Below are 26,014 nucleotides of genomic sequence, written 5' to 3'. Positions count from 1 at the left end.
TACCCTTTCATTAATGTCCTCATCATGTGGAACTCTGACAAGCATTCTTCTCAAGTTCTTCAATTTTTTTTCATGTTCTTGCTGAAGATGATAATTTTCTGACAAAAGCTGAGCTTTCTCCTGCTCATGAAAAAGAGTTTTTGAAGCCAGCCCGGCAATTTCAGTTTTTAATAACTTAAAATTGTATTTAGTTTTAATGAATGTTAATAAACACACCTGGCCAAGTTTTATTTTGCCTTACTGGCATAGTTGCAAATCCACTGACTATTAAGATACGAATTCCCACCAAAGCTTAGATCAGTGGTTCTGAACCTTTTTCTTTCCACTCACATACCACTAAGTAATCGCTATGCCATCGCTGCTCTGTAAATAGTAAGGGATTGCTTAAGGTGGTCTGGCAGGAAGGGAAAGATGAGAATCACTGCTCTAGACCCAATTGTTACTGAAATATTTTGCTTGAGAAAAATGGTCATTGGCCCATTTTCTTTGGAGTTATGAGATTAAAATAATGGTTTTCAAACTTTTTCTCTCCACCCACATATCTTTCTAATCACAGAGTACCTATGGCATAGGGAATACTTAAAGTGATATGTGAGTGGAGAGAAAAAGCTTGAGAACCATTGGCTTAGATGAAGGGGTGATTTTTACATCCAAAATATGGGATCAGAAGAATTCACCTTAAAGCATGCCTCAAAACAAAATAAACTGTAACGGATCTTTTATTGAACGACTGCAGGCTTATCCAAAACATTAGCATTAAAGTTAATACAACTCTGAATAACAAAGTAATCTACATTCGTGACTTGCCATCAACCAATTCCAAATGGAAAAGAGGAAATGTCACTGTGTACATTTTAATGAGGAATACTTGTATATATTGTTATTGATATGGTACATAGTGCAATAAACAAAAAAATTACAAAAAAGCCAATTCCAAAATGGACTGTTAAATCACCCAAAAACTTAAATGCTTACACTCCTTTCCAATGAATAATTATTCAAAATTTTTTTATTAGATGCAGAAAAATGTTGTCATCAAGTGAAGAAAAAAAAAATCAAATTTTGCTCCTAAATTTTCCTTCTGTTCTATGACAATTTTTCCAATCTTTAACTAGGAATCAAATTTATATTTCTCATTGAAGGTGAAAATGCTTTTTGCTTATCAAGGTAGGGTATTAAAAAAAAGTTATAATTGCACATCGCATTCAACAACTTACTTCTTTCAGAGAAAGGAGTTCAATACAGCAAAGGCGATTTTATGGAAGAAAGGGTATAAATTTATACTAAAGTATCCAGCGGTATTGAAAATATTTATTCCAGGACAACAAAACAGACTATTCTCGGATCCAGAGGAAGCACGAAAATTTGCAGAACAATTACAAAATAGACTGAGGGATGAAGACGTGTAACGAGAGTACAAAAGACTGAGAACTAAAAAGACACATAAGTTTTGAACTCCTGAAGAAGAGAAAGGAGTTCAATACATCGAAAACGATCTTATGGGAAAAAAAAACTATTCTCGGATCCAGAGGAAGCAAGGAAATTTGCAGAACAACTACAAAACAACCAGAGAGATGAAGATATGTAATAAGAGTAAAAATGACCACGATTTATATGTATGTGGGTAAAGAGGTATATGTGTGTATATGTATAAGGTGCATACATAAATGTATCCGTATTTAGAGGAAAATATAGATAGTATAGACAAGAATTAATGGGAAGGAAATGGAATAGAGGGAATAAAGAGGGAACTAAAAGAGTGACCTTTGTTACATATGAAAAGTGAAATCTTTTCTGGGGGGGCTGGGTGGGGAGGAGTTGCGGTCACTGCAAAATCAGCTGACGCTTGCGAGTGAATTCGCAAATCCAAATGGAGAGGGGAGATGTGGTTGTCCGACAAGGGATAAAGGACAACTCAGGAGGGGAAGGGGAGATTGGGGCTAAAGAAGTTTTAAATAGGAGAATAAGGAAAATGTTTGATGTTTTAGGAATGTAGTCTTATAAAGGGTTCAAAACAAGAAAACAGAAATGGAAAAGGAGGAAAGGTAATGATGGAAAAACGGAAAGAGAAGATAAACAAAATATAAAATGGCTACGTTGAACTATATGACTTTAAATATTAATGGAATACATAACCAAATTAAAAGGAGGAAACTGCTAAATTTACTGAAAAAAGAAAAAATTGATATAGCATTTGTGCAAGAAACACATTTAACTGAATTGGAGCACAAGAAATTAAAAAGAGATTGGGTAGGACACATAACAGCAGCATCGTATAATTCAAAAGCAAGAGGAGTAGCTATATTAATTAGTAAAAATGTGCCATTTAAAATAGAAGAGGAAATAATAGATCCAGCAGGGAGATATGTAATGATAAAATGTCAGATATATTCGGAGTTTTGGAATCTACTCAATGTATATTCACCTAACGAAGAAGATCAAAAGTTTATGCAAGATATCTTTTTGAAGGTAGCAGATACGCAAGGGAACAACTTACTTCTTTCATTTGGTTTTTCAGATTCATTATTTCTTTGCGATATCGTTTCAGCATTGCTTGGTTATCCAACACTTCATTCACATGAGGTGTATTCTTCATGAATTTGGCCGTGCTTGCAAACTAATAGGAAAGGAATGATGTACAAATTTTGTACTGGGTTTGTTCATTGGGAGCATTTCATGTCCTCATCAAATACTGTAGTACCAAAACAATTAAGAACTGAGTAAGTAGAACAGAGATTCCATGCAATTTAGCACAAACTGAAAGTTTAATAAAAATTTCTGTTGTCTCTGAAAATAATCAAGAAATTGGAAACATTTCATGGAAGCTAGACTTCTGTCTTTACTGCCTTGCTATTGCTAATTCAGACATCGCTTAACCATTATACAATAAATTGAATTTTTTTTCTGACTTTCAACACAGTCAGAGAGGCCATTCTCACACGTTCACATCTCTTACTAAAGCAATATTCAGCAGCACCCAGAGGAAGATTTAAGTGTTCCTCAAGTTTGCACCAAATTTCAACAGAACACAGGTCATAAAAAAAATGTACGCATTGAAGTAGAAATGAGAGTAGGATACCAAATTAAAATCGACAAAAGAAAAGTGAAATATTGAAAGCAGAGTTCCAAATCATTCTGCTCAACAATTATTGTTTGGCTTTATCCTGCCTAAATAGATTCAAACCTGAACAAAAATTTAGGTATCAGAGGACTATCTACACACCTGTAAGTGTACTGAAACAAACTGTACAAAAGGGTAGGTTGACCAGTGTCAGAGATCTCATACTGAGAGGGCAAAACTTAATATCTGTTGATACATCAGAAATTGTTGGGAAGTCAAACTGGCAAAACTTAAATTAGAGTGGTGGGAGGAAATAAAAAGGGGAGGCAAGATTTTGGAAAATTGATAAGACCCTACCTGATCAGAAGAGGGTATGTACAAATACTCAAAAGGGCATTTCAAGATGTTGAAAGATAGTATAGAAAGGAATAAATCTGGAAGAACAGCACAGTGTCCTTACCAGAAAGCAAGTGTGCAAGTACAATATAAGCAGAGTTGTTAGCTTAGTGAAATACTATACCCACATTATATTCCATTTTTTAAAATCTATTAGCAGAAGAATCTGGATGTCGGTGTACACAAGTTGAAATGTGAAGGTTGCATTTTGCTTAATTTCACACAGAAGCTGAAAGCTAAATTAGCTACCACAAACAAAGCACCACTGAAATGCCTCTAAATGCTTCATGAAAATATAATGTTTCATTTTCCAAGTTCGTTCAGTCTCTACAATCCTGTTCTTTCACTAATCTCCACATTATTCATGTTAACAGGCAGGACATTGTCAAAGTTTCACCATATCAAATCATGAGGGACTGAAAAGTCATTGTATTTGCATTAATAAAACCAGTGTGTAACAGGAAACATTTGCTACAGAATGAAACTGTTACCAATTGTTTTTCCATTTCCTTTGGATATTATAACATTAGGCAAAAAATTTTATTTTGTCCATCTCATTCCTAAAGGAAACAGTTTCATTATAAAAGCAGGAGTTTAAACGAACAAGTCATTCCACAAGAAACATTCCTGGTTGTTTTTATAATGTGGTTCGTTTCATCGCAAAAAGAATCACATTTAGTTGATATTAATGTGCATTCAGCATTTTTTAAAAATTCAAGATAAGACTTAATAACTTGTCAAATCTGCATCTACAAGTATTTTCACACTATAGTACCAATTAATTTTTCACCTCTAATAAGCAGAATCCATAAATTTAAAGAATCAAATACAGCAAGATAACAAACTTATGCAGGGGTAGTTTGTTTGACAAGGCTCATTGAAGAACAGGGAAGCAGATCTTACCTGAAGAGTACTGAGAGTTTCCTCAAAAGCAGCCGGCGTAATGGCACAAATGATTAGTGTCCTTGCATTGCCCCCCAATGAGTTCTGCAGAATTCGAGTCAGTTTACTGTCCCTATAATTTAAAAACCTGCTACAAAAATAGAAAAATAAATTGTCATAAGGATGTAATAAAAATTAAAGTATATCAGGCCATCACAATTTTCTCTTCTTTTCATACTTGAAGGTTGCTGGACCATTGGAGTTATTCACTATTATGACTACAATATTCAACTCACCAGTCACTTGCTCTATATCACAGAGCAAGGAATCAACTATGCATTAACTGGGGACCCATGTTAGAACTTACACGATCCACTAAGAATTTTTCAGGGCATCCATATTATTGTATGGTGGGAATTCCAAGACTGTGGGACCATGAGATGGAATGAAATTTGTTTTCTAAATTCAGCCTGGATCGAAGGCAGATTGTTTTCAGTCTAAATTCTAGTCAGTATATTACTATATTATGTCAGACATTTTCACCAGATTCTGATACATAGTCCCCCAGGGAACTGTGCACACTAGGAAAGACAAGAGAACAAAATAAGAATTTCTTTCTGCTTTCCTCTCTTTGACCAAATATTCCACCTCCCTTGAGTTGGATGAGAACATCCAAGTTCAAAGCAAAGTTCAGGATAACATGCCAGGCCTCTTCCTCTTTCCCTCCCCTCACACATACTGTGATATACAGACATCAATTTGTTGAATCTTTGCTCAATGCATCAACAAATATGCTTAAGGTGTTTCAAGAGGCTGCAAGCATTCATCTTCCATTTAATTATTTATCTAGGGTATGTGGCGTTCCGCAATTGCGGAGATTGGGCCGGCACATCGCGCGGCAGCAGACATTACTAAAGCGACTTCCAGGACAGCGAATGGAGGGGGTAGAAGCTGGGGCAGCATCAGACCAACAGCCCTAAAATGGCATTGGTCAAGCTGTCCAACTAACTCAGCAGAAACAGGCTGGGGAAGAAGGGGATTCATATACATGGATGTTCCTGCCCACTATTGTTATTCATATGGCTGACTCAGTCAATCAGCAAAAATGGCAGGAACTTGAACAGCCTTTCCAGCCCTAATAAAGTAGTGAGCTTAACCTGCTACACTGAGTGTGTGTTTCTTTGTAGCGGACAGCTACAGGTACATTTAATTAACATACCAATAATTCAAAATGAAATGGCATTTAGGGTGAGTATTGGTATTTGCCCCATGCTGTGTTACGTCCTCACAAGCTCCTGATATTAATTAACTCCTTTGGTATTAGGTCTTGCTGCACAATCTCCACAAATGATCAAAATATCAAAAAGATTGTTTAATGCCAAAAGGATGGATTTGCAGTTTCCTGGTTTTATTTTTGTATCAGATTTATTGATTTGTTTAATAAACAGTACAGAAATACCCTTTTAAAGGATTTTAAATCCTCCATTTTTGTATATATATTTGGTATGTATATATTCTGGACAAAATTTTTAAAAAATCATCTCTCAAAACTAGTCAAAACTCATTTACAAACGATTTGATACAAGGCATATTATTTTAGACTCAGAGCAACATGCAATATACTACAATTAATTTGTGTATGTAATGAAGATTCTACAATGCGCAAACTGGAAAGTGGTAAAACGCAACAAGATATCTACTGTTTCCACATTATTTAATATTTGTTAAAAGGAAATTCAGGTAAATTACTTATCAGAAAGAGAAACATTTATTGTGGAGGTAATCAAGGGCAAGTATGCAAAAGGACTGGATAGGAGATAGACAGTCAAATCCCATCATGTTTGGCAGGACCAATGAGGCTTTGCCATAAGGAATATATTGGAATCACTGCTATCAGACAAGATATCAGAGAATGATGGACAAGACATTTTAGCTCTATATTGTCAAAAACTTCAATATGTTAATACAGTTTTCACATGTTAAATGTGTTGGTGTCAGTATTTTCAGAGGAGGTAAGCAGTTTCTCACCCAGCTTGTCCATCAGTAAGCTTCTTGATAACTTGACCAAGTACAAACAAACTGCGGTTGATATTGCAGCCTTCCTTTAAACGAACACCTAAATTATAAAAAAAATTCTCTCCTCACAAAAATGAACAAACAGTTTAAAGCAATAATAACATGAAAATAGTTGCAAAGCGATTTAAAAAAACTAAGATTGGAACAAAACAAGACGATTGTTTCCTAAACTGGCAAGAATACGAAAAGAGCACTTGAATTGGGATTGTGCACATCCCACACTGAGGCTAGCAATACAGAGAAATACCTGGAGGTATAATAGTGGATGATTAAGATCATAACATAACATAACAATTTACAGCACGGAAACAGGCCATTAGGCCCTTCTAGTCCGCACCGAACCAAACACCCCTCTCTAGTCCCACCTCCCTGCACAATGCCCATAACCCTCCATCTTCTTCTCATCCATATACCTGTCCAACCTTTTCTTAAATAATACAATTGACTCCGCCGCCACTATTTCTCCCGGAAGCTCATTCCACACGGCTACCACTCTCTGAGTAAAGAAGTTCCCCCTCATGTTACCTCTAAACCTCTGCCCCTTAATTCTTAACTCATGTCCTCTTGTTTTAATCTTTCCTCCTCTTAACGGAAATAGTCTATCCACATCCACTCTGTCTATCCCTTTCATAATCTTAAATACTTCTATCAAATCCCCTCTCAACCTTCTACGCTCCAAAGAATAAAGACCTAATCTGTCCAATCTCTCCCTATACTCTAGATGCTTAAACCCAGGTAACATTCTGGTAAACCTTCTCTGCACTCTCTCCACTCTGTTTATATCCTTCCTATAATTAGGCAACCAGAACTGCACACAGAACTCCAAATTAGGCCGCACCAACGTCTTATACAGTCTCAACATCACCTCCCAACTCCTATATTCCATGCAATGATTGATAAAGGCCAGCATACTAAAAGCCTTCTTCACCACCCTATTCACGTGAGTTTCTACCTTCAGGGAACGATGTACCGTTACTCCTAAATCGTTCTGCTCTTCTGTATTCATCAATGCTCTCTCATTTACCACGTATGACCTGTTCTGATTCTTCTTACCAAAATGAAGCACCTCACACTTATCAGCATTAAATTCCATCTGCCATTTTTCAGCCCACTTTTCTAAGCAGCCCAAATCCCTCTGCAATCCTTGAAAACCTTCTTCATTATCCACTATTCCACCTATCTTAGTATTGTCTGCATATTTACTAATCCAATTTACCACCCCATCATCTAGATCATTAATGTATATAACGAACAACAATGGGCCCAATACAGATCCTTGAGACACACCACTGGTCACCGGCCTCCAACCTGACAGACAATTATCCACTACCACTCTCTGGCCTCTCCCTTTCAGCCAATGTTCAATCCATTTGACTATCTCAAAATTTATACCTAAAGACTGCACCTTCTTAACTAACCTTCCATGTGGTACCTTATCGAAGGCCTTACTGAAGTCCATATAGACAACATCCACTGCGCTACCCTCATCCACATTCCTAGTCACCTCTTCAAATAATTCAATCAGATTGGTCAAACATGACCTTCCTCCCACAAATCCATGTTGAGTGCTCCTGATCAGACCCTGTCTATCCAGATGTTTATGTACTATCTCTAAGAATTTTCTCCATTAATTTGCCTACCACAGACGTCAAACTTACAGGCCGATAGTTGCCAGGCTTCCTCCTTGAACCCTTTTTAAATAACAGAACCACATGCGCAATGCGCCAATCCTCCGGCACTATCCCCATATCTAATGACATTTGGAAAATTACCGCCAGAGCCTCTGCTATTTCCTCCTTCACTTCTCTCAATGTCCTGGGGAAGATCCTGTCTGGTCCCGGAGACTTATCCACCTTTATATTCTTCAAAAGCCCTAAAACTACATCTTTTGTAATCTCTATATTCCCCATATTTACCCAATTTGCTTTTTTTTATCTCACATCTCCCAATATCCTTCTCCTTAGTGAATACCGAAGAAAAGAAACTGTTCAATATCTCCCCCATTTCTCTAGGCTCCACACACAGTTTTCCGCTCTGATTCTCTAAGGGACGAATTTTGTCTCTAGCTTTCCTTTAACCATTAAAATATTTGTAGAACTCTTTTGGATTAGTTTTCACCCTGCTTGCCATAGTTTCCTCGTACCTTCTTTTAACTTTCCTAATTCCTCTCTTAAGATTCCTCTTACATTCAATGTATCTTTCAAACATCCCCTTAACTCCATGCTTCTTATATCTAATGTATGCCTCCCTTTTTCTTCGAACCAGGTTTCCAATATTCCTTGAAAACCACGGCTCTCTCAAACCTTTTGCCCCTCCTTTTAACCTAACAGGAACATAAAGCTTTTTCACTCTCAAAATCTGATCTTCCATCTCTCTACTACATCCTGCCCATAAAACAAATTGTCCCAATGCACACCCTGCAAGTCCTTTCGCATCTCCTCAAATCTAGCTTTTCCCCAATCAAAAACCTCAACCCTTGGCCCTGACTTCTCTCTTTCCATAATGACATTGAAGCTGATGGCATTATGATCACTGGACCCGAAGTGCTCGCCAACACTAACCTCCGTCACTTGACCCATCCCATTTGCCAACAGTAGATCTAACACTGCTCCTTCTCTGGTTGGCACCTCTACATATTGTTGTAAAAAAAACTATCTTGCACACATTTCACAAACTCTAACCCATCCAGTCCTTTCACAGAATGTGTTTCCCAATCTATATGTGGAAAATTAAAATCTCCCATAATTACAACCCTGTGCTTATCACAAATATCTACTATCTCCCTACAGATTTGCTCCTCTAGGTCTCGGTCCCCTCCGGGTGGTCTATAATACACCCCTACAAGTGTAACCTCTCCTTTCCTACTCCTCAGTTCCACCCAAATAGCCTCCGTGGATGTGCCCTCTAATCTATCCTTCCTAGGCAATTGCCCTTCATCTTCTTCCAGAGCATTTCCCTTCTCTATCACCTGCCCATCCATATCCAAATACTTACTACAAACTTTCTTTGTTTGCATTCTAACCTTCTCCTTACTGCTCTGTACTATTTTGTTCCCTCCCCCCAACCATTCTAGTTTAAAGGATCCTGAGTAGCCCTAGCAAATACCTCTGCCAGGATTCTGGTCCCCCTGGGATTTAAGTGTAACCCGTCCTTACTGTACAGGTCACATCTCCCCCAAAAAAGGTCCCAGTTATCCAGAAACTTTAAACCCTGCCCCTTACTCCACCCCTTCAGCTACATTTTAATCCTCCACCTCATTCTATTTCTATTCACACTGTCACGTGGCACAGGGAGTAATCCAGAGATTACCCCCTTTGCGGTCCTTCTTTTTAACTCCCTACCTAACTGCCTGTACTCACTTTTTGGGACTCCTCTCTATTTCTCCCTATGTCATTGGTACCTACATGTACCACGACCTCTGGCTCCTGTTCCTCCCACTTTAGGATATCCGGGACAGACTTTTTTTTTAATGGTTTGGATATCTCCATGTCAATAGTTTATTTGCCTCCTTTTCAGTCTGTATACCAAATGGGTAAAGCAATATTTGAATCTTCAGGCAATTCCAGACACTAAAATTCAATATTTTTAATCCCTTGTACATATTCTACCAATTCTTACTTTCTGAAGATCAATATTCTAACATGCACTAAATCAGAACAAATATTTTTAAGATGGTTTTGAATTTATGCACATTCAAACATTCTGCAATCAAGCTTTGTTACCTGTTACTTTTTTGGCATCCAAATTAATAATTTTGTTGTTAGACATACACTGAGAATCCGTTTTCAATTTAGGAAACATTTTGGGTACCATAGATTTTTTATTCATTTGTGCTATTTTAGGTAATTTTTTTAAAACCTTCGGTACAAGATAGTGGTTATCATAATTAGTATACAATTTTTTAAAGATATTTTTACTTGCTTCTTTTGAACAATTATCCACCATATTTTCTATACCTAGACATTTCCACCCACCCCCACCCTCGCTCTTTACAGATTGGACCTTTTTAAATTCTTTAATTTTGAAGCTCCCTGAAGACCTACAACCTAATATGATAGGGATGATTTACAATTTTTAACCTAATTATCTGGCCTTCATTAATTATTTTTGAATTCTAGGGATAGTTCCCTAAACAGAATTTAAAAAAACTATGGGAACAAGATTTTCAACAGCCATTTTCTGAAACTACATGAATTTATATTCTGAGACAAGTGCATTTATCCTCTTTGTGCTAAACATTCATTATTAAAATTGTAACAATATTAATATTTGGGGAGAATTTATAAGATTTAGAGTAAGTCACATACATACACACATTTTAAAACAGATCTTATTTGAAAAACTGAAGAATTCACATTGCAGAATCTCTTGGAGAATGTAAACACCTTTTACAAGTAGGTGTTAATAAAATGCTTGATCATCGTCTTGCTGGAGTCATGCTTAACCTTTCTGCAGAGTGCATAGAAAGGTCAATCTTGGGTTGTTTACCCAAGATAACAGATGGGAGCAGAAAGAAGAACTCCTGTTGTTTGCTGGAAAAGGTGGGGGTTTTGCAAGACATGAGTCACATGCTCTCTTTGGAGTTTCAGTTGGAAAAGAGAGAGAGAATTAACAGCTCAGTCAGTCAGTGTGTGGGACACTGACAAGTAAGTGAAAAGTGCAATCTAGGAAGAACTGTTTGAAACTGATGAAAGCAAGTTCCAGAGCAGTAGATGGGTGGAAGTGCTATCTGTCTGATGTTTCTCTTGAAATAAGGAATGGAACTTTGTGGTAGCTTGAAGAAAGAGGTTACCATCTGGAAGACCCTGATTGGACAAGTTTCATCAGCGAGACCCTGAGGTCTGAAGTGACTAGTGGTGGTACCTCAGTTGTGGAAATCCTGGAGCAACAAATATCTCTCTGCAAATCCTACAAGAACCTTCCTGAGTGGTAAACATTTACCTTTCAAGCACCAAGGCTGGTGAAATTTATTCATGTTAAATTCTGTGCACAGTATAGTGATTGCCTGCAATCAGAGAACTTAGAAGAAGTGAGATTGAAATGTAAACCAAAGAATTTTTTTTGAATTTACACACACTTTACATACACATGCACTTGTAATTAGAAGGGGGTAATTTGGGTTAGTATAGAGTATAGTATAAGTATAGAGTTAAGTTAAAGTTTGATTCTATTTTCATGTTTGAAGTTGATAAAAAATAACTTTTGTTTTAAAAACCACTTGTCTTGGTGATTGCCTATTGCTGCTGGGTTTGAGGTCCTTTGGGCTCGTAACACAATTGAAAGTAGTACACCGGGACCACTATTTCAGTGTCTAATTAGCCAAATTCTATTCTAATCTCTCTTCTAAATGAGATACATTTTGGTTATGTTCTCTTTCCAATTTTTGGGAAGGGGTATTTCGTACCTTGTATTTAGTTCTTAATATTAATTTGACTCCAAATCTTTTTTATTGCTCTCTTTGGAATAAGTGGGTCATGTGGTTTAATTCTGACTGCTTCACAATCCCACATAGTTGCCCTCACCTATCACAAGAAGGTGCATTTTAATGAGATGGAAACATCCTATCCCTCCCACTTAATCACTGGTTTCCGATTGGTCAACCAATATGTCTGACTTTGGAAAAAATTACATATTCCATTACTGAAATTAATTTTAACTTTTTTTTTATGGGGTTCCTTTCTTCATTACTTACAAAATTTGTCAGATTAACTAGATTTTTAACCCAATGTTTACACTCCTTTTTAAAAAAACTATTAGCAGTAGACTGTTTGTGTTAGTCAGTAGCCTCCGAAAGGAGGGGATTGAATTAGATATTTAGTATCGTGTTTTTCTTTTTATCTTTCTTTTTAATGTAATATAGGTTTCAGTACTATCTGTATTGCTCTACAAGATTTGTTAATACTTTATTGTTATGTATCTATGGAACATTTATTTGATAAAACCAATAAAAATATTGAAAATTTGGTACCTGTGCAGAATAATTGATTTATTGTGATAGAATTTACTGGTTAAAAACTGGTCAACATTACAGGTCAGTTATTGGGCAAGGAGGTTGTGGGTTGCTGGAGCTCAAAGTAGAAGAAGGGGTAGCAGTATTGGAATCAGGATTTAAGAGGTGAGAGGGTGCCAAGGGTGCTGAAAGGTTCCTAATCGTATTGGAGGTTTGGATCTGGAGCTCAAGTTACCAATGGTTTGGACTAGACTCTGTATGGCTGCATGAAGCTAGAGACAAATCCACAGGCCCTCAGTGACTCCTGGTGGGGGACAGGGAACTCACATTCTCTTCTTTCTTTGACCTTAGGAGGTGCCTCAGGCAATTTCTGCTGATGGTAAATTTGCTGTAATATGACACGGTTTCATTACATGACAATAAATTGAATCTTGAAAATTGGGAGCCTCTTTCATCATTGCAAAATGCAATATTATTGCCCATAGCTGAACATGAGACAAGTGTAAGAAATTCCTGTCAGAAAAAAACGACCCAACGAGTTACCCCTGGCTACATACTGAGAGGTATCACCAAAACGCACATACACACTGCATCGGAGCAAGCAGCATCACTGTGAAAGTCCTGATGAGTGCAAATGTTATAATGGGTCATAATTTTAAATAGAATCTGGTCACCTTCCCACAATAGGGCACAAAAGATATCTAGTTAGTGTATTGGATGGCAATTCTATGACAGTTTATTCAGTTGATTCAAGAGCAATATTTTCAAATAAATTTTAATCTTTAATTTGACAGATAATACATGGGACACAAAATGAAACTTTTATAGCTAGATTGCTGCAGGAGCTGTTGTAATGGCAGCGCTACCGCTGGTGCAAACCTGTGGGGAGCAAGGAGCAGATACAGCACTCCCATGGGGTCCAATTGCCAAGTCAATTGCCATCAGCTCCACTCTGGCTTTGAACATTAAAGGAGCCAACAATAGTTTTATTTAAAATCCCACGACCGTGGAGTCTTCCCCCAAGATGGCAGCAGCCAGGAGGTTCCAGGGAGCAGAGGAGAGGTGCAGGGCACCAGAAAATGGAGACCATTCCCTGTCTGACAAGGAGAAGCAGAGGAGACTACCCACGGGATGATAACCGCTGCAGCAGATAAGTGTGGCTGGGGGGAAAAAAAACACACATTGCAGGCTGCTTGCAACTTGAGGCGAGGAACCCACAGAGGCTGGGGGCTGCTGGAGATCACTGTCAGGGGACTCGTGTCGGGCTGCTGGAGACTGGCTTGAAACTGGCTGAAGGGGTACCAGGTATTAGAACCAGGATGTGAAGGGTGGGGGGGTTGCCGAAGGCTCTGAGGGGTTCCTGACTGTATCAGGTTCAGATCTGGGGCTCAAGTTGCCAATAGTTGCAGAGGTGCTGGAGGAGAATCTATGGACATTCTATGTCTCTGGGGAGATTCTCCCTTGCTTCTCTTTCTCTGACTTCAGGCAATTTCTGCCATTGGCAAATCTACCTGCCTTTCTGCAGGCAAGAGCAATTTCATGTGATATAACATTGCTTTATTAAAATGACAATGAATTGAATCTTGAGAAGTTGAAACAAACAAGTTATAAATCTTTGGAAATTTAACAGTACTATGGAACTTGGAAGATGGTGCATAACTCTACCTTCAGCTCCTGTTTGACTGGCCCGTTCACTACCTGCCAGATCGACCAAATTCTACAAAAGAGAGTTTTGTATTTAATTGCAATTTAACCTTGTGGTATATGTACAATACTAAAACAAAGCAATAACAAGCTTATTCACCAATGTAATTATTTGAAGTTGCATGTTCTCACTCAAATTCCAGTATTTATAATAATTATTCAAATAATCTGACAGTGAAAGTATTTTTTTTAATTTACAACTTTTGCTGCAAATATAGTGTACAAGAATATGACATTTTCACGATAATTGTAAGCTCAATTTATTTGCATTTAAAGATCAATTCTTTACTTGCATATAATGTACTCCTTAATTTCACAGATCATTTACAAGGCAGAAATTTTCCTCTTTTGTGCAAGATGTACAAAAGCCTAATGAATGGTTGTCAAACACTATTCACATAAAAATAATGCAAGAATATTCCAAATACTATGGCACTGCAGAATTACTAAGAGGATCTAAGGATCTAAAAAGAACTGTTCAAGATTAGACAAAGAATTAATTTTAATGGACTTAATAATACTGTGTATGCAACCAAGTGTCTCAAATTTACATTGTAACCCAGGGTTAAATAAGAATTCTGAATGCAACCAATTCAATGGGATTTCAGTTTTATTATTTCTTTACTGGGAAACATGTTCAACTTTTAAATTTGTCAATAGGGTGGATTTAGATTGTGCAAGTAAATGGCTTTGAACTCACCAGATGCGAAACAATAAATGCTTCGTTATTTTTATCTCTGCTTTCCACAATCTGAAATGGAAAATGTTCAGAGCACTTCAAAATGAATGACTGTCAAAATTTCTTACCATGCCAAAAAAAAAGTAAAAAACTTCAAGACATTTCGATGAAATAGGATTTTTTTTTAACATCAGAGCCAAATATTCATTTGTACCCGTTCTCCTTTAAACAATACAAATGCAACTATTTCTCAGCATTGGTACAACTTAACAACAAAGCTTAGAATCAATGTAGAAAAAAAGGAACCCTTCAAATTAGTATATCAATGGCCATCATCTATTGCAAAAGTTATCACCTCAAGAGCATCAGCTGCTGTAAGAGGCATTTCCAGCACTTTTGCTGTCAGAATTCCAGTATTGAAGTATTTTATTACAGTATTATTGCTTTATTTTTCCCAACTCATTAAAAAATCCCAGAGGTTTCTTTGGTTCCATAGATAAAATGCCAGTGTATCCTCACTTGTATTCCCATTGCTGGACAGCAAGAAGTAGACCAGTTTATCTCAAATTTAATTGATGGTTGTAATATGCAATATTCAGTACTACAATTATGCAGCAGAAACAATATGAAAATAGTCACAAGAGCTAATTAGAAAAGAAATTCTGGCCCTTTAAACTAGTATAGTATTTTAATATAGGGAAATTGTAGTTAGTGAAAGTGTTTGAATCATCTGTGCTAATTCACTCCAAAGTGAACCTATCTAACCATCTTTCAATTGGAAAAATGTAACCAATGCTTTTGTTTCAATGTCTTCAAAAAAAAAAGAACAAAGATGATCTTAGATGCACTTTAGACAAGCAAACATTGGATGTATAGTATTTTCTGTACGTCACAAATTCTTGATTCTGCACAAGAGCAAGACTATCTAGCATAACAAAAAGAGCTGGTGCTGCCAGAGTTAATTAAAATTCAGCAACCCTGGGCTCTGAGACCAACATAACATGGCAGTGCCTGTGCTCAACAGCGGCCTCAAAAGGTTGCAGACTCCTGGGGAGCAGTGGACTGGCCTAGGGCACCAGTAATGGGGAAAACACCCCCCCCCCCACCCCCATTGATGAGGAGCAGAGGAGACAACCCCAAGGTCTGTGACCATGATGGTGGACCAGTGAGGAGCTCTGCAGCTGAAAGACACACACAGGTGGCAAGCTGTTATCAACTTGCAGTTGAGGAACTGAGATAGGCTGCAGGAGACTGGCTCTTGAAAACCAGGCATCTGAACTGTTAATCGAGGGGAGACTGTGGGCAAGAAGGGCTCCCAAAAAGCCCTGAGTGCCAAAAGGCTGGGCTTGGACAGGGTCTCAATGGTTTGAACTGAACTGGAGTCTTGTGCACTGCAGAGGCTGCAGGAGCGCTAGATTTTCTTTCTTTGATTGTAAGGGGTGCCAGGCAATGCTAATGGAAAATCTTTGCCTTAAGGAAGACTAAAGGCAATTTATGTAATATTACATAATAAATAGTATCTGATTTGAAATAAACTAAAATTCCCAATATCCGGCAGCTACTGGAATTACGGATGCCAAAAAAACAAATTTTCCAGTTCACAGAGATGCACTCTTACAATGCCCAATATGCCAACATTAAGAATATAACATGGTTATCCAATTGCACGAAAACCAACAAGGTCGGGTCAGATACAGCAATGAGCTCTCTGAACCCTTCTCCATTAACAATGGCATGAAGCAAGGCTGCGTTCTCGCACCAATCCCCTTTTCAATCTTCTTCAGCATTATGCTGAAACAAGCCATGAAAGACCTCAACAATGAAGACGCTGTTTACATCCGGTACCGCACGGATGGCAGTCTCTTCAATCTGAGGCGCCTGCAAGCTCACACCAAGACACAAGAGCAACTTGACCGTGAACTACTCTTTGCAGACGATGCCGCTTTAGTTGCCCGTTCAGAGCCAGCTCTTCAGCGCTTTACGTCCTGTTTTGCGGAAACTGCCAAAATGTTTGGCCTGGAAGTCAGCCTGAAGAAAACTGAGGTCCTCCATCAGCCAGCCCCCCCACATCTCCATCGGGCACACAAAACTCAAAACGGTCAACCAGTTTATCTATCTCGGCTGCACCATTTCATCGGATGCAAGGATCGACAACGAGATAGACAACAGACTCTCCAAGGCAAATAGCGCCTTTGGAAGACTACACAAGAGTCTGGAAAAACAACCAACTGAAAAATCTCACAAAGATTAGCGTATACAGAGCCGTTGTCATACCCACACTCTTGTTCGGCTCCGAATCATGGGTCCTCTACCGGCATCACCTACGGCTCCTAGAACGCTTCCACCAGCGTTGTCTCCGCTCCATCCTCAACATTCATTGGAGCGCCTTCATCCCTAACATCGAAGTACTCGAGATGGCAGAGGCCGACAGCATCGAATCCACGCTGCTGAAGATCCAACTGCGCTGGGTAGGTCACGTCTCCAGAATGGAGGACCATCGCCTTCCCAAGATCATGTTATATGGCGAGCTCTCCACTGGCCACCGTGACAGAGGTGCACCAAAGAAGAGGTACAAGGACTGCCTAAAGAAAGCTCTTGGTGCCTGCCACATTGACCACTGCCAGTTGGCTGATATCACCTCAAACCGTGCATCTTGGTGCCTCACAGTTCGGTGGGCAGCAACCTCCTTTGAAGAAGACCACAGAGCCCACCTCACTGACAAAAGAGGAAAAACCCAACACCCAACCAACCAATTTTCCGTGTCTGCCTGTCCCGCATCGGACTTGTCAGCCACAAATGAGCCTGCAGCTGACGTGGACATTACCCCTCCATAAATCTTCCTCCGTGAAGCCAAGCCAAAGAAGAAGAAACAGTGCAACATAGGAATTAATTTTGAAAAAAAAATCAGTATTGTAGTCTTTAATTTTGTGAAGTTCACTTTAATCAATTCTTTACCGTAACAATTTAAATTTAAATTTGAACCCCAGTCGCTGGCACTATAACAGTATTGCACTAGCTGTAATAATTAACCCCCCTCCCCCAAGTTCGCAGATAAAGCCTTACTAATATACCTAATACTAATAAAGATATAGACTTACTATGCAGGGATAAGGAGTCACAGGGTGCACCTCCCTTTAAATTCAAACCCCATTCATAAGCATTGTAAGTAACTGTTGTGCTAGCCTCTGAACTAAATGTGCCACCACCAAAATTAATCCCCCCGCCCCCAAGATTACAGATAAAGCTTTACTAATATACCCAATACTAAAAATAGCACATTACCAATCAGGGATAGGGAGATATTTTGGGAGAGTCACCAGAGTGGCACTGGCTGCCTCTTCATCCTGGGCACCATCATTTTATTCAAACACAAGTTTATTGAAACTTTATTCAAACAGCTGCTGTGGAAAGGGAACCACTTGGGTGCTCTGCTGGCTGAATGTTTGATCCCAAAGGGTTGTGTGTTGCTTCAGAGAACATTTACTTTTCCAATGTTAAGCTTTTATTTAAAACTATTATTCTTTATTTAAAACTTTATCTTTTGAAAAAAAATATTTATTTCCTCGTATTTTTGCCCATTTTTGAGTTTTCAGTTGATTGAGTGTGGATAATGGGGATTTTACTGTGTAGCTTTTCCCTTTCTTTAACTGGGTTTAGTGTTGCCAAGCAACATAGATAAACTTATAAATTAGTCAATACACGTTAAACCTGTTACAGTTATGAAAGTTAACAAAATGTACTTTTATTTTGTGGAATTCAAATCAGTCATAGAGCCAAGGTATAGTGAAACACAATAAAACTAGCCCATTTGGCAAATTTTAATCTAAAAGATTAATATGTTAGCAATAGGAAAATTCTGAATTCCATTGACATTATTCATTGCATTCAATGTTCATTTCAGATTTAAAGAGATCACAGAGCTTACAGTTTCAAACAACAGCTGGATCAAAGATCTGAATTTTTCTGGATCATGAAGTATTAATTTTTGGTTGTAATTTCTTTGACTGTCACGTTAAGCCAGAACCACAATTAGGCTTAGCAGGAATTGACTGAGAGCAGAGGAACAAAAATATATATAAAAAATAAATCACATCAAATCACCACTGTTAGTTAACTTCATTCTCATGTAAAGGGAGTCATAAGCAAATCCAGTATTTATTGTTTGTCTCTGATTTTCCATGCTTGTGCCAGAGTTCCCTCTTAAACCACTATTCTATACATCAAAGGGTTTGGATTGTCTGCATTTGGGTACTTCTGACCACTGGAAAAGGTACCAACAGCATTTCTGCAAATCCTTTCAATGAATTTGAAGGGTTGAGCAAGCCAATGTTAGTGTTCTTTCCTGGCCCAATATCTACAGTTTTAAGGCCCTTGTTTCACTTCATCAACATTCCACTCCAAAACTGACTTTTTATTCTGAATTGTCATGTGGAGAGGTTACCAAGTGGACAGGAAAGGATTACTGTAATGGATGTGGTCAACCCCTTCACTGAAGGGCAGAATCTCCAACTCAATGAACTCTTTGGCCCATCACTATTCAAAGTAGAGAATCAACATTCTGGATAGGTGTCCATCTCAAGGGTATGTATTATGAGTACATAGAAGACCCATGTTAATAGTGAAGAGTATAGCAACTAAGGAACTACCCACTTGTTCACATTATCAGGTATCAGATGCCCCACGTGGAAGGATCTGCACTTTCCACATTGGCCTATTTAGCCATTAAGAACTCACAAAATTAAATTAGAAGCAAGACATCCTCATTCACAATTTGTCAAATGCTGCAGTGTGGAGTTGCAGAATTTTCACCCCATGGTCAAAAGAAATGACAACCTTTTACCCCACCCACACAAAAAATATCAGAAGGTCCAATATCCTCAAGTCCGATAAAAACAGAAGCCATCACTCTATCAAGATGTTAAAACATGGTTAGATTTACCCTCTCAGTTACACACATAGACCCCATGGTATTATTTGATTAGGAGAAGGCTTTCTCACTCAGTGTTTAAAGCAAAATTTGACCATCTAATCATACAACTACCATTATAATGCAATATACACAAGTGCTGGATAAACTCAGCAGGTCACGCAGAATCGAAAAGAAGCAAAAGATATAACCCAATGTTTCAGATCTGAGCCATTTATCAAGATAACATTATACTGATCAACTTTTTATTAATTGATGCTTGCTACTGAATTATCAATTTTCAAAAGGACTTCATTAGAATAGTGGAATAGAGAATTTTGATGCCTTGTGTGAAAAGAACATTATTAATACACATTTGCACAAATGAAACACAACAAATTCAAGTAATAGACAAGTTCATCTTACCACTCTAAAAATTGTATGTGATCGGCTACTACGTTCATTCATTCTGGTTTCTCCATAATGCCGGTTTTCTGTAAAGAGAAAAATTTTTAAAAAAACTTTTCTAAAGAATTCAAAAATATTGCAAATAACCATATACTCCTTCCCCCAATTGTTTGAGATCACCAATTCCTTCCCCCCCCCCCCCAGAAAATAACCCTTGTTTTTAGTTCAGCAGAGGAATACTCAGTGAAGTCCGCCTGGCAGATGTAGGCAGCCTCCAAGAACGCGGCGCGGGCTACACACTCTACTGGTCTGGCAAGCCTTCGGATGAACGACGCCTATCTGGTGTAGGCTTCATGGTCAAGAGCTTCATTGCCTCCAAACTCGAAAACCTTCCGACAGGCCTCTCGGACCGAATCATGTCCATGCGACTCCCACTTCAAAACAAGCGTCACATCACCCTCATCAGTGTCTATGCTCCAACCCTCCAGGCGGAACCAGCAGAAAAGAACAAGTTCTACACCGACCTGCGCAACCTCATCCAACGTACCCCTACAGCCGACAAGGTTGTCATCCTGGGCGACTTCAACGCTCGTGTCGGCAAAGACTCAGAAACCTGGCCAGGAATCCTGGGCAAGCATGGCGTCGGCAAGTGCAACGACAATGGGCGCCTCCTGTTGGAGCTCTGCGCAGAACAGCGGCTTGTCATTACAAACACCCTTTTTCAGCAGAGGGACAGCCTTAAGACCACCTGGATGCATCCCCGATCCAAACACTGGCACCTCCTGGACTACATCCTGGTGCGAGAAAGTGACAAACAAGATGTGCTCCACACCAGGGTCATGCCTAGCGCGGAATGCCACACTGACCACCGGCTGGTTCGCTGCAAGCTCAACCTTCACTTCAAGCCAAAGCCCAGGAACAATAAAGCCCCCAGAAAGAGGTTCAATGTTGGAAAACTGCAGTCAGACGAAGCGAGAGGAAACTTCCAGGCAAACCTCAAAGCAAAGCTCGACGTTGCAACCCGCCTCACGGACCCGTCCCCTGAAACCCTCTGGGATCAGTTGAAGGCTACCATACTGCAATCCACTGAAGAGGTACTGGGCTTCTCCTCCAGGAAAAACAAGGACTGGTTTGACGAAAACAGCCAGGAAATCCAGGAGCTGCTGGCAAAGAAGCGAGCTGCCCACCAGGCTCACCTTACAAAGCCGTCCTGTCCAGAGAAGAAACAAGCCTTCCGTCGCGCATGCAGCCATCTTCAGCGCAAACTCCGGGAGATCCAAAATGAGTGGTGGACTAGCCTCGCCAAACGAACACAGCTCAGCGCGGACATTGGCGACTTCAGGGGTTTCTACGAGGCTCTAAAGGCTGTGTACGGCCCCTCACCCCAAGTCCAAAGCCCGCTGCGCAGCTCAGACGGCAAAGTCCTCCTCAGCGACAAGATCTCCATCCTCAACCGATGGTCAGAACACTTCCAATCTCTTTTCAGTACCAACCGCTCAGTCCAAGATTCCGCCCTGCTCCAGCTCCCTCAACAGCCCCTAAGGCTAGAGCTGGATGAGGTTCCCACCCTGGATGAGACATATAAGGCAATCGAACAACTGAAAAGTGGCAAAGCAGCAGGTATGGATGGAATCCCCCCAGAAGTCTGGAAGGCTGGCGGCAAAACTCTGCATGCCAAACTGCATGAGTTTTTCAAGCTTTGTTGGGACCAAGGTAAACTGCTTCAGGATCTTCGTGATGCCACCATCATCACCCTGTACAAAAACAAAGGCGAGAAATCAGACTGCTCAAACTACAGGGGAATCACGTTGCTCTCCATTGCAGGCAAAATCTTCGCTAGGATTCTACTAAATAGAATAATACCTAGTGTCGCTGAGAATATTCTCCCAGAATCACAGTGCGGCTTTCGCGCAAACAGAGGAACCACTGACATGGTCTTTGCCCTCAGACAGCTCCAAGAAAAGTGCAGAGAACAAAACAAAGGACTCTACATCACCTTTGTTGACCTCACCAAAGCCTTCGACACCGTGAGCAGGAAAGGGCTTTGGCAAATACTAGAGCGCATCGGATGTCCCCCAAAGTTCCTCAACATGATTATCCAACTGCACGAAAACCAACAAGGTCGGGTCAGATACAGCAATGAGCTCTCTGAACCCTTCTCCATTAACAATGGCGTGAAGCAAGGCTGTGTTCTCGCACCAACCCTCTTTTCAATCTTCTTCAGCATGATGCTGAACCAAGCCATGAAAGACCCCAACAATGAAGACGCTGTTTACATCCGGTACCGCACGGATGGCAGTCTCTTCAATCTGAGGCGCCTGCAAGCTCACACCAAGACACAAGAGAAACTTGTCCGTGAACTACTCTTTGCAGATGATGCCGCTTTAGTTGCCCATTCAGAGCCAGCTCTTCAGCGCTTGACGTCCTGCTTTGCGGAAACTGCCAAAATGTTTGGCCTGGAAGTCAGCCTGAAGAAAACTGAGGTCCTCCATCAGCCAGCTCCCCACCATGACTACCAGCCCCCCCACATCTCCATCGGGCACACAAAACTCAAAACGGTCAACCAGTTTACCTATCTCGGCTGCACCATTTCATCAGATGCAAGGATCGACAATGAGATAGACAACAGACTCGCCAAGGCAAATAGCGCCTTTGGAAGACTACACAAAAGAGTCTGGAAAAACAACCAACTGAAAAACCTCACAAAGATAAGCGTATACAGAGCCGTTGTCATACCCACACTCCTGTTCGGCTCCGAATCATGGGTCCTCTACCGGCACCACCTACGGCTCCTAGAACGCTTCCACCAGCGTTGTCTCCGCTCCATCCTCAACATCCATTGGAGCGCTCACACCCCTAACGTCGAGGTACTCGAGATGGCAGAGGTCGACAGCATCGAGTCCACGCTGCTGAAGATCCAGCTGCGCTGGATGGGTCACGTCTCCAGAATGGAGGACCATCGCCTTCCCAAGATCGTATTATATGGCGAGCTCTCCACTGGCCACCGTGACAGAGGTGCACCAAAGAAAAGGTACAAGGACTGCCTAAAGAAATCTCTTGGTGCCTGCCACATTGACCACCGCCAGTGGGCTGATAACGCCTCAAACCGTGCATCTTGGCGCCTCACAGTTTGGCGGGCAGCAGCCTCCTTTGAAGAAGACCGCAGAGCCCACCTCACTGACAAAAGGCAAAGGAGGAAAAACCCAACACCCAACCCCAACCAACCAATTTTCCCTTGCAACCGCTGCAATCGTGTCTGCCTGTCCCGCATCGGACTGGTCAGCCACAAACGAGCCTGCAGCTGACGTGGACTTTTTACCCCCTCCATAAATCTTCGTCCGCGAAGCCAAGCCAAAGAAAGAAAGGAATACTATTGGCCTACCACAGCATCAAGTGTGATTTTTTTTTTTTTTTTTAAAAACTCTTGAGCATGAACAGTGCGGAGATAGAGACACTTTTAAAGCCAGTTTTAAATTCCTAAGAGTAAACATCTCCAGCAACCAGTTTTAGTTCACTCAATGACCAAGAAAGCATGCCAGCACCTCTCCTCCCTCCAAGGTCTTAGGAAATTGGTTTGTCACCTCCATCTCTCAACTTCTACAGATGCATTTTTAAAAGTATCCCAGCAGGGTTCATGACTGCATCATACAGGAGCCGTTCCAAGACAGCATGACAATGCCTAGAGAGCTAATGCACCTCAATCCATCAAACAAAGTATCACCCTAACCCCCATCTAAACTTTCCACTGCCTTGGGAAGCCAGACAATATATTAAAAGGCTCACCCAACCCTGGCCACACTCTCCTCACTTTATTCCAACAGGTAACAGGGTTTAAGAGTGTGGCATCGCACATCACCAGATTTAAGGACAGCTTCTTCCCCTACTAGTATGGGACTCCTGAATGAATATCGCTATTTAAATTATGTTGTGCCTACTCTGTATCAACCTCTCTCTTCAACTCACCACTGTGTTTTACTCACTGGATTATATGTGATTGGGGGGCAGCACAGTTAGCAGTTAGCACAATGCCTTTACTGCGCCAGCAATCAGGACTAGAGTTCGAATCCCACACTACCTGTAAGGAGTTCGTACATTCTCCCCTTGTCTGCATGGGTTTCCTCCAACTGTTCAAAAATATACCAGGGTGCAGGTAAATTGAGGAGCATGGACTCATGGGCCGAATGTCCTGTTACCATGCCATATGTCTAAATAAATAACAGGACTGCTCGCAAAATAAATGTTCTCATTATACCTCAGTACATGCAATAACAATCTTGAAACCTTTCCTCAGCAAATTAAAACAGATGGAACTAAAGCTTTTAGATATGTATGAATTTCATTGAAAATAAAGATCACAAAAATGGCAATGAATTAGCAACAACAAATTAGTAAGATCAAAACAGCAAATGCAGCAGGTGAGGAGTTAGACATATTCCAAAAATGTGTCCTGCCTCTGGAAAGTCCTGCTAATAAATGTGGCAAAAATAATCATTTTGCAAAGTGCTGAAAAGCAGGAGATACCAAGAGAAAGGTATACACAGTGGAAGAAAGTGGAGGAATTCTTCATGGATTCACTCGACTGCTACTGATAAAAACAGAATGGATCATTTCAGTGACTGTGAATGAGACAATTCCATTTAAACTCTACACCAGAGCCCAGGTGAATCTTTATCAATGGATGATTAAAAGACCCTCATCATAAAGAGCAAGATTTATCCTGTGAAATTAAAAGTGACAGGCTACACTACAGTCAACGTTCTGGTTTTCTTAAAAAAAGTTACTGATTGTAGAAAGTAAGAGTACAGCCAATATTGGGTCTGAGTGCACGTGAAAAGTTTTCATAGTGGCTTCACAGACTGAAGATGAGCACACCACTCACGGAAGAGAACACAGATGTTTTTGAGAGGCATGGATGTTTACCTAGCGTACATAAGATCCACGTAGATGAGACAGTGGCTCCTGTTGTTTATGGATGCAAGAAAGTTCTGTTTCCACTTAGAAAAAAAACATCTAGCATACATGTAATGGATGAAAGTCATCCAGAAAATTGAAGAACCTACAGATTGGGTCAGCTCACTGGTCATCATGCAAAAGGAAAATGAGCATTGTGTATATGTCTGGACCCAAGAGATCTCAAAGCCATCAAGAGGGAGCATTTTAAAATATTGACATGGGAGGAAGTCCAGTTTGCAGGTGCCAAGTGGTTTAGCAAGCTCAACACAGCAAGTGCGAGACTATGCACTTTAAATACTCCACAAGAAAGATACCGCTTTCTCCAGCTACCATATGGGATCTTGTCCACGCCAGAAGCATCTATAAAACCATCCACATGATCTTTGAAAGTGTACCTGGAGTTAAGACCATTATTGATGACATAATTGTATGGGGGTTCACCAAGAATGAACATGATACACAACTAAGGCAAGTGCTTGATGTGACATGCAATGTCAATTTGAAATTAAATAAAGAGAAATAAGAGTTTGACGAAAAGACACTGACCTTCATAGCTGTCATATCTAAGCAGGGAGTGAAGTTTGATCCAACAAAGACATCAGCCATTGAGAATTTTGCAAAGCCCAAAAACAAAGAAGGTGAGTAGTTTCTTGGGGATGATGACTTATCTGACTAAGTTCATCCCTTGTCTACTGACAGCGTTAGCACCACTTAGATCACTTCTTGAGCAGAAAAATTAGTGGATTTGGTCGCACAAGCAAGAAGAGTGCTTACAGGCTTGCTCTCTCTCTAAAAAAAATCCCAACAGAAGAGCTTGTACTAAAATGTTATGATCCAGATAGACACACCAGGATCTCAGCTGATGAATCACGACGTCGTCTTGGAGCAGTACTACTACAGCAACACGAGGACAAACCGTGGCCTATACATCAAGTGCAAAAGCCAACTATAGAGAAAGCTTCTTGCCAGCACTTATGCACATGAAAGGCTCCATCAATA

The 26,014-nt window shown here is 40.1% G+C and overlaps 1 protein-coding gene across 3 annotated transcripts in view; it reads right to left on the bottom strand.

Annotated features, from left to right (window-relative positions):
• cenpe (centromere protein E) overlaps positions 1 to 26,014 on the bottom strand; it is a 144,359-nt gene that overhangs the window by 102,241 nt on the left and 16,104 nt on the right. For 2 of the 3 annotated variants that reach the window (XM_069925310.1, XM_069925298.1), the window contains exons 7-13: positions 20,081 to 20,148; positions 14,770 to 14,820; positions 14,031 to 14,082; positions 6,368 to 6,455; positions 4,361 to 4,490; positions 2,498 to 2,617; positions 4 to 120 (exon numbers count right to left, since the gene is read on the bottom strand). In XM_069925310.1, the coding sequence (XP_069781411.1) occupies positions 4 to 120; positions 2,498 to 2,617; positions 4,361 to 4,490; positions 6,368 to 6,455; positions 14,031 to 14,082; positions 14,770 to 14,820; positions 20,081 to 20,148 (626 nt within the window). The remainder of the gene's footprint in view (positions 1 to 3; positions 121 to 2,497; positions 2,618 to 4,360; positions 4,491 to 6,367; positions 6,456 to 14,030; positions 14,083 to 14,769; positions 14,821 to 20,080; positions 20,149 to 26,014) is intronic. The other variant, XM_069925304.1, reaches the window with a different exon arrangement.

This window comes from Narcine bancroftii, chromosome 1 (genome assembly GCF_036971445.1).
Source record: "Narcine bancroftii isolate sNarBan1 chromosome 1, sNarBan1.hap1, whole genome shotgun sequence".
In the NCBI taxonomy this organism is placed as follows: Eukaryota; Metazoa; Chordata; class Chondrichthyes; order Torpediniformes; family Narcinidae; genus Narcine; species Narcine bancroftii.
The sequence above is the reverse complement of the archived record's forward strand: the minus strand, read 5'-3'. Positions and strand labels throughout refer to the sequence as shown.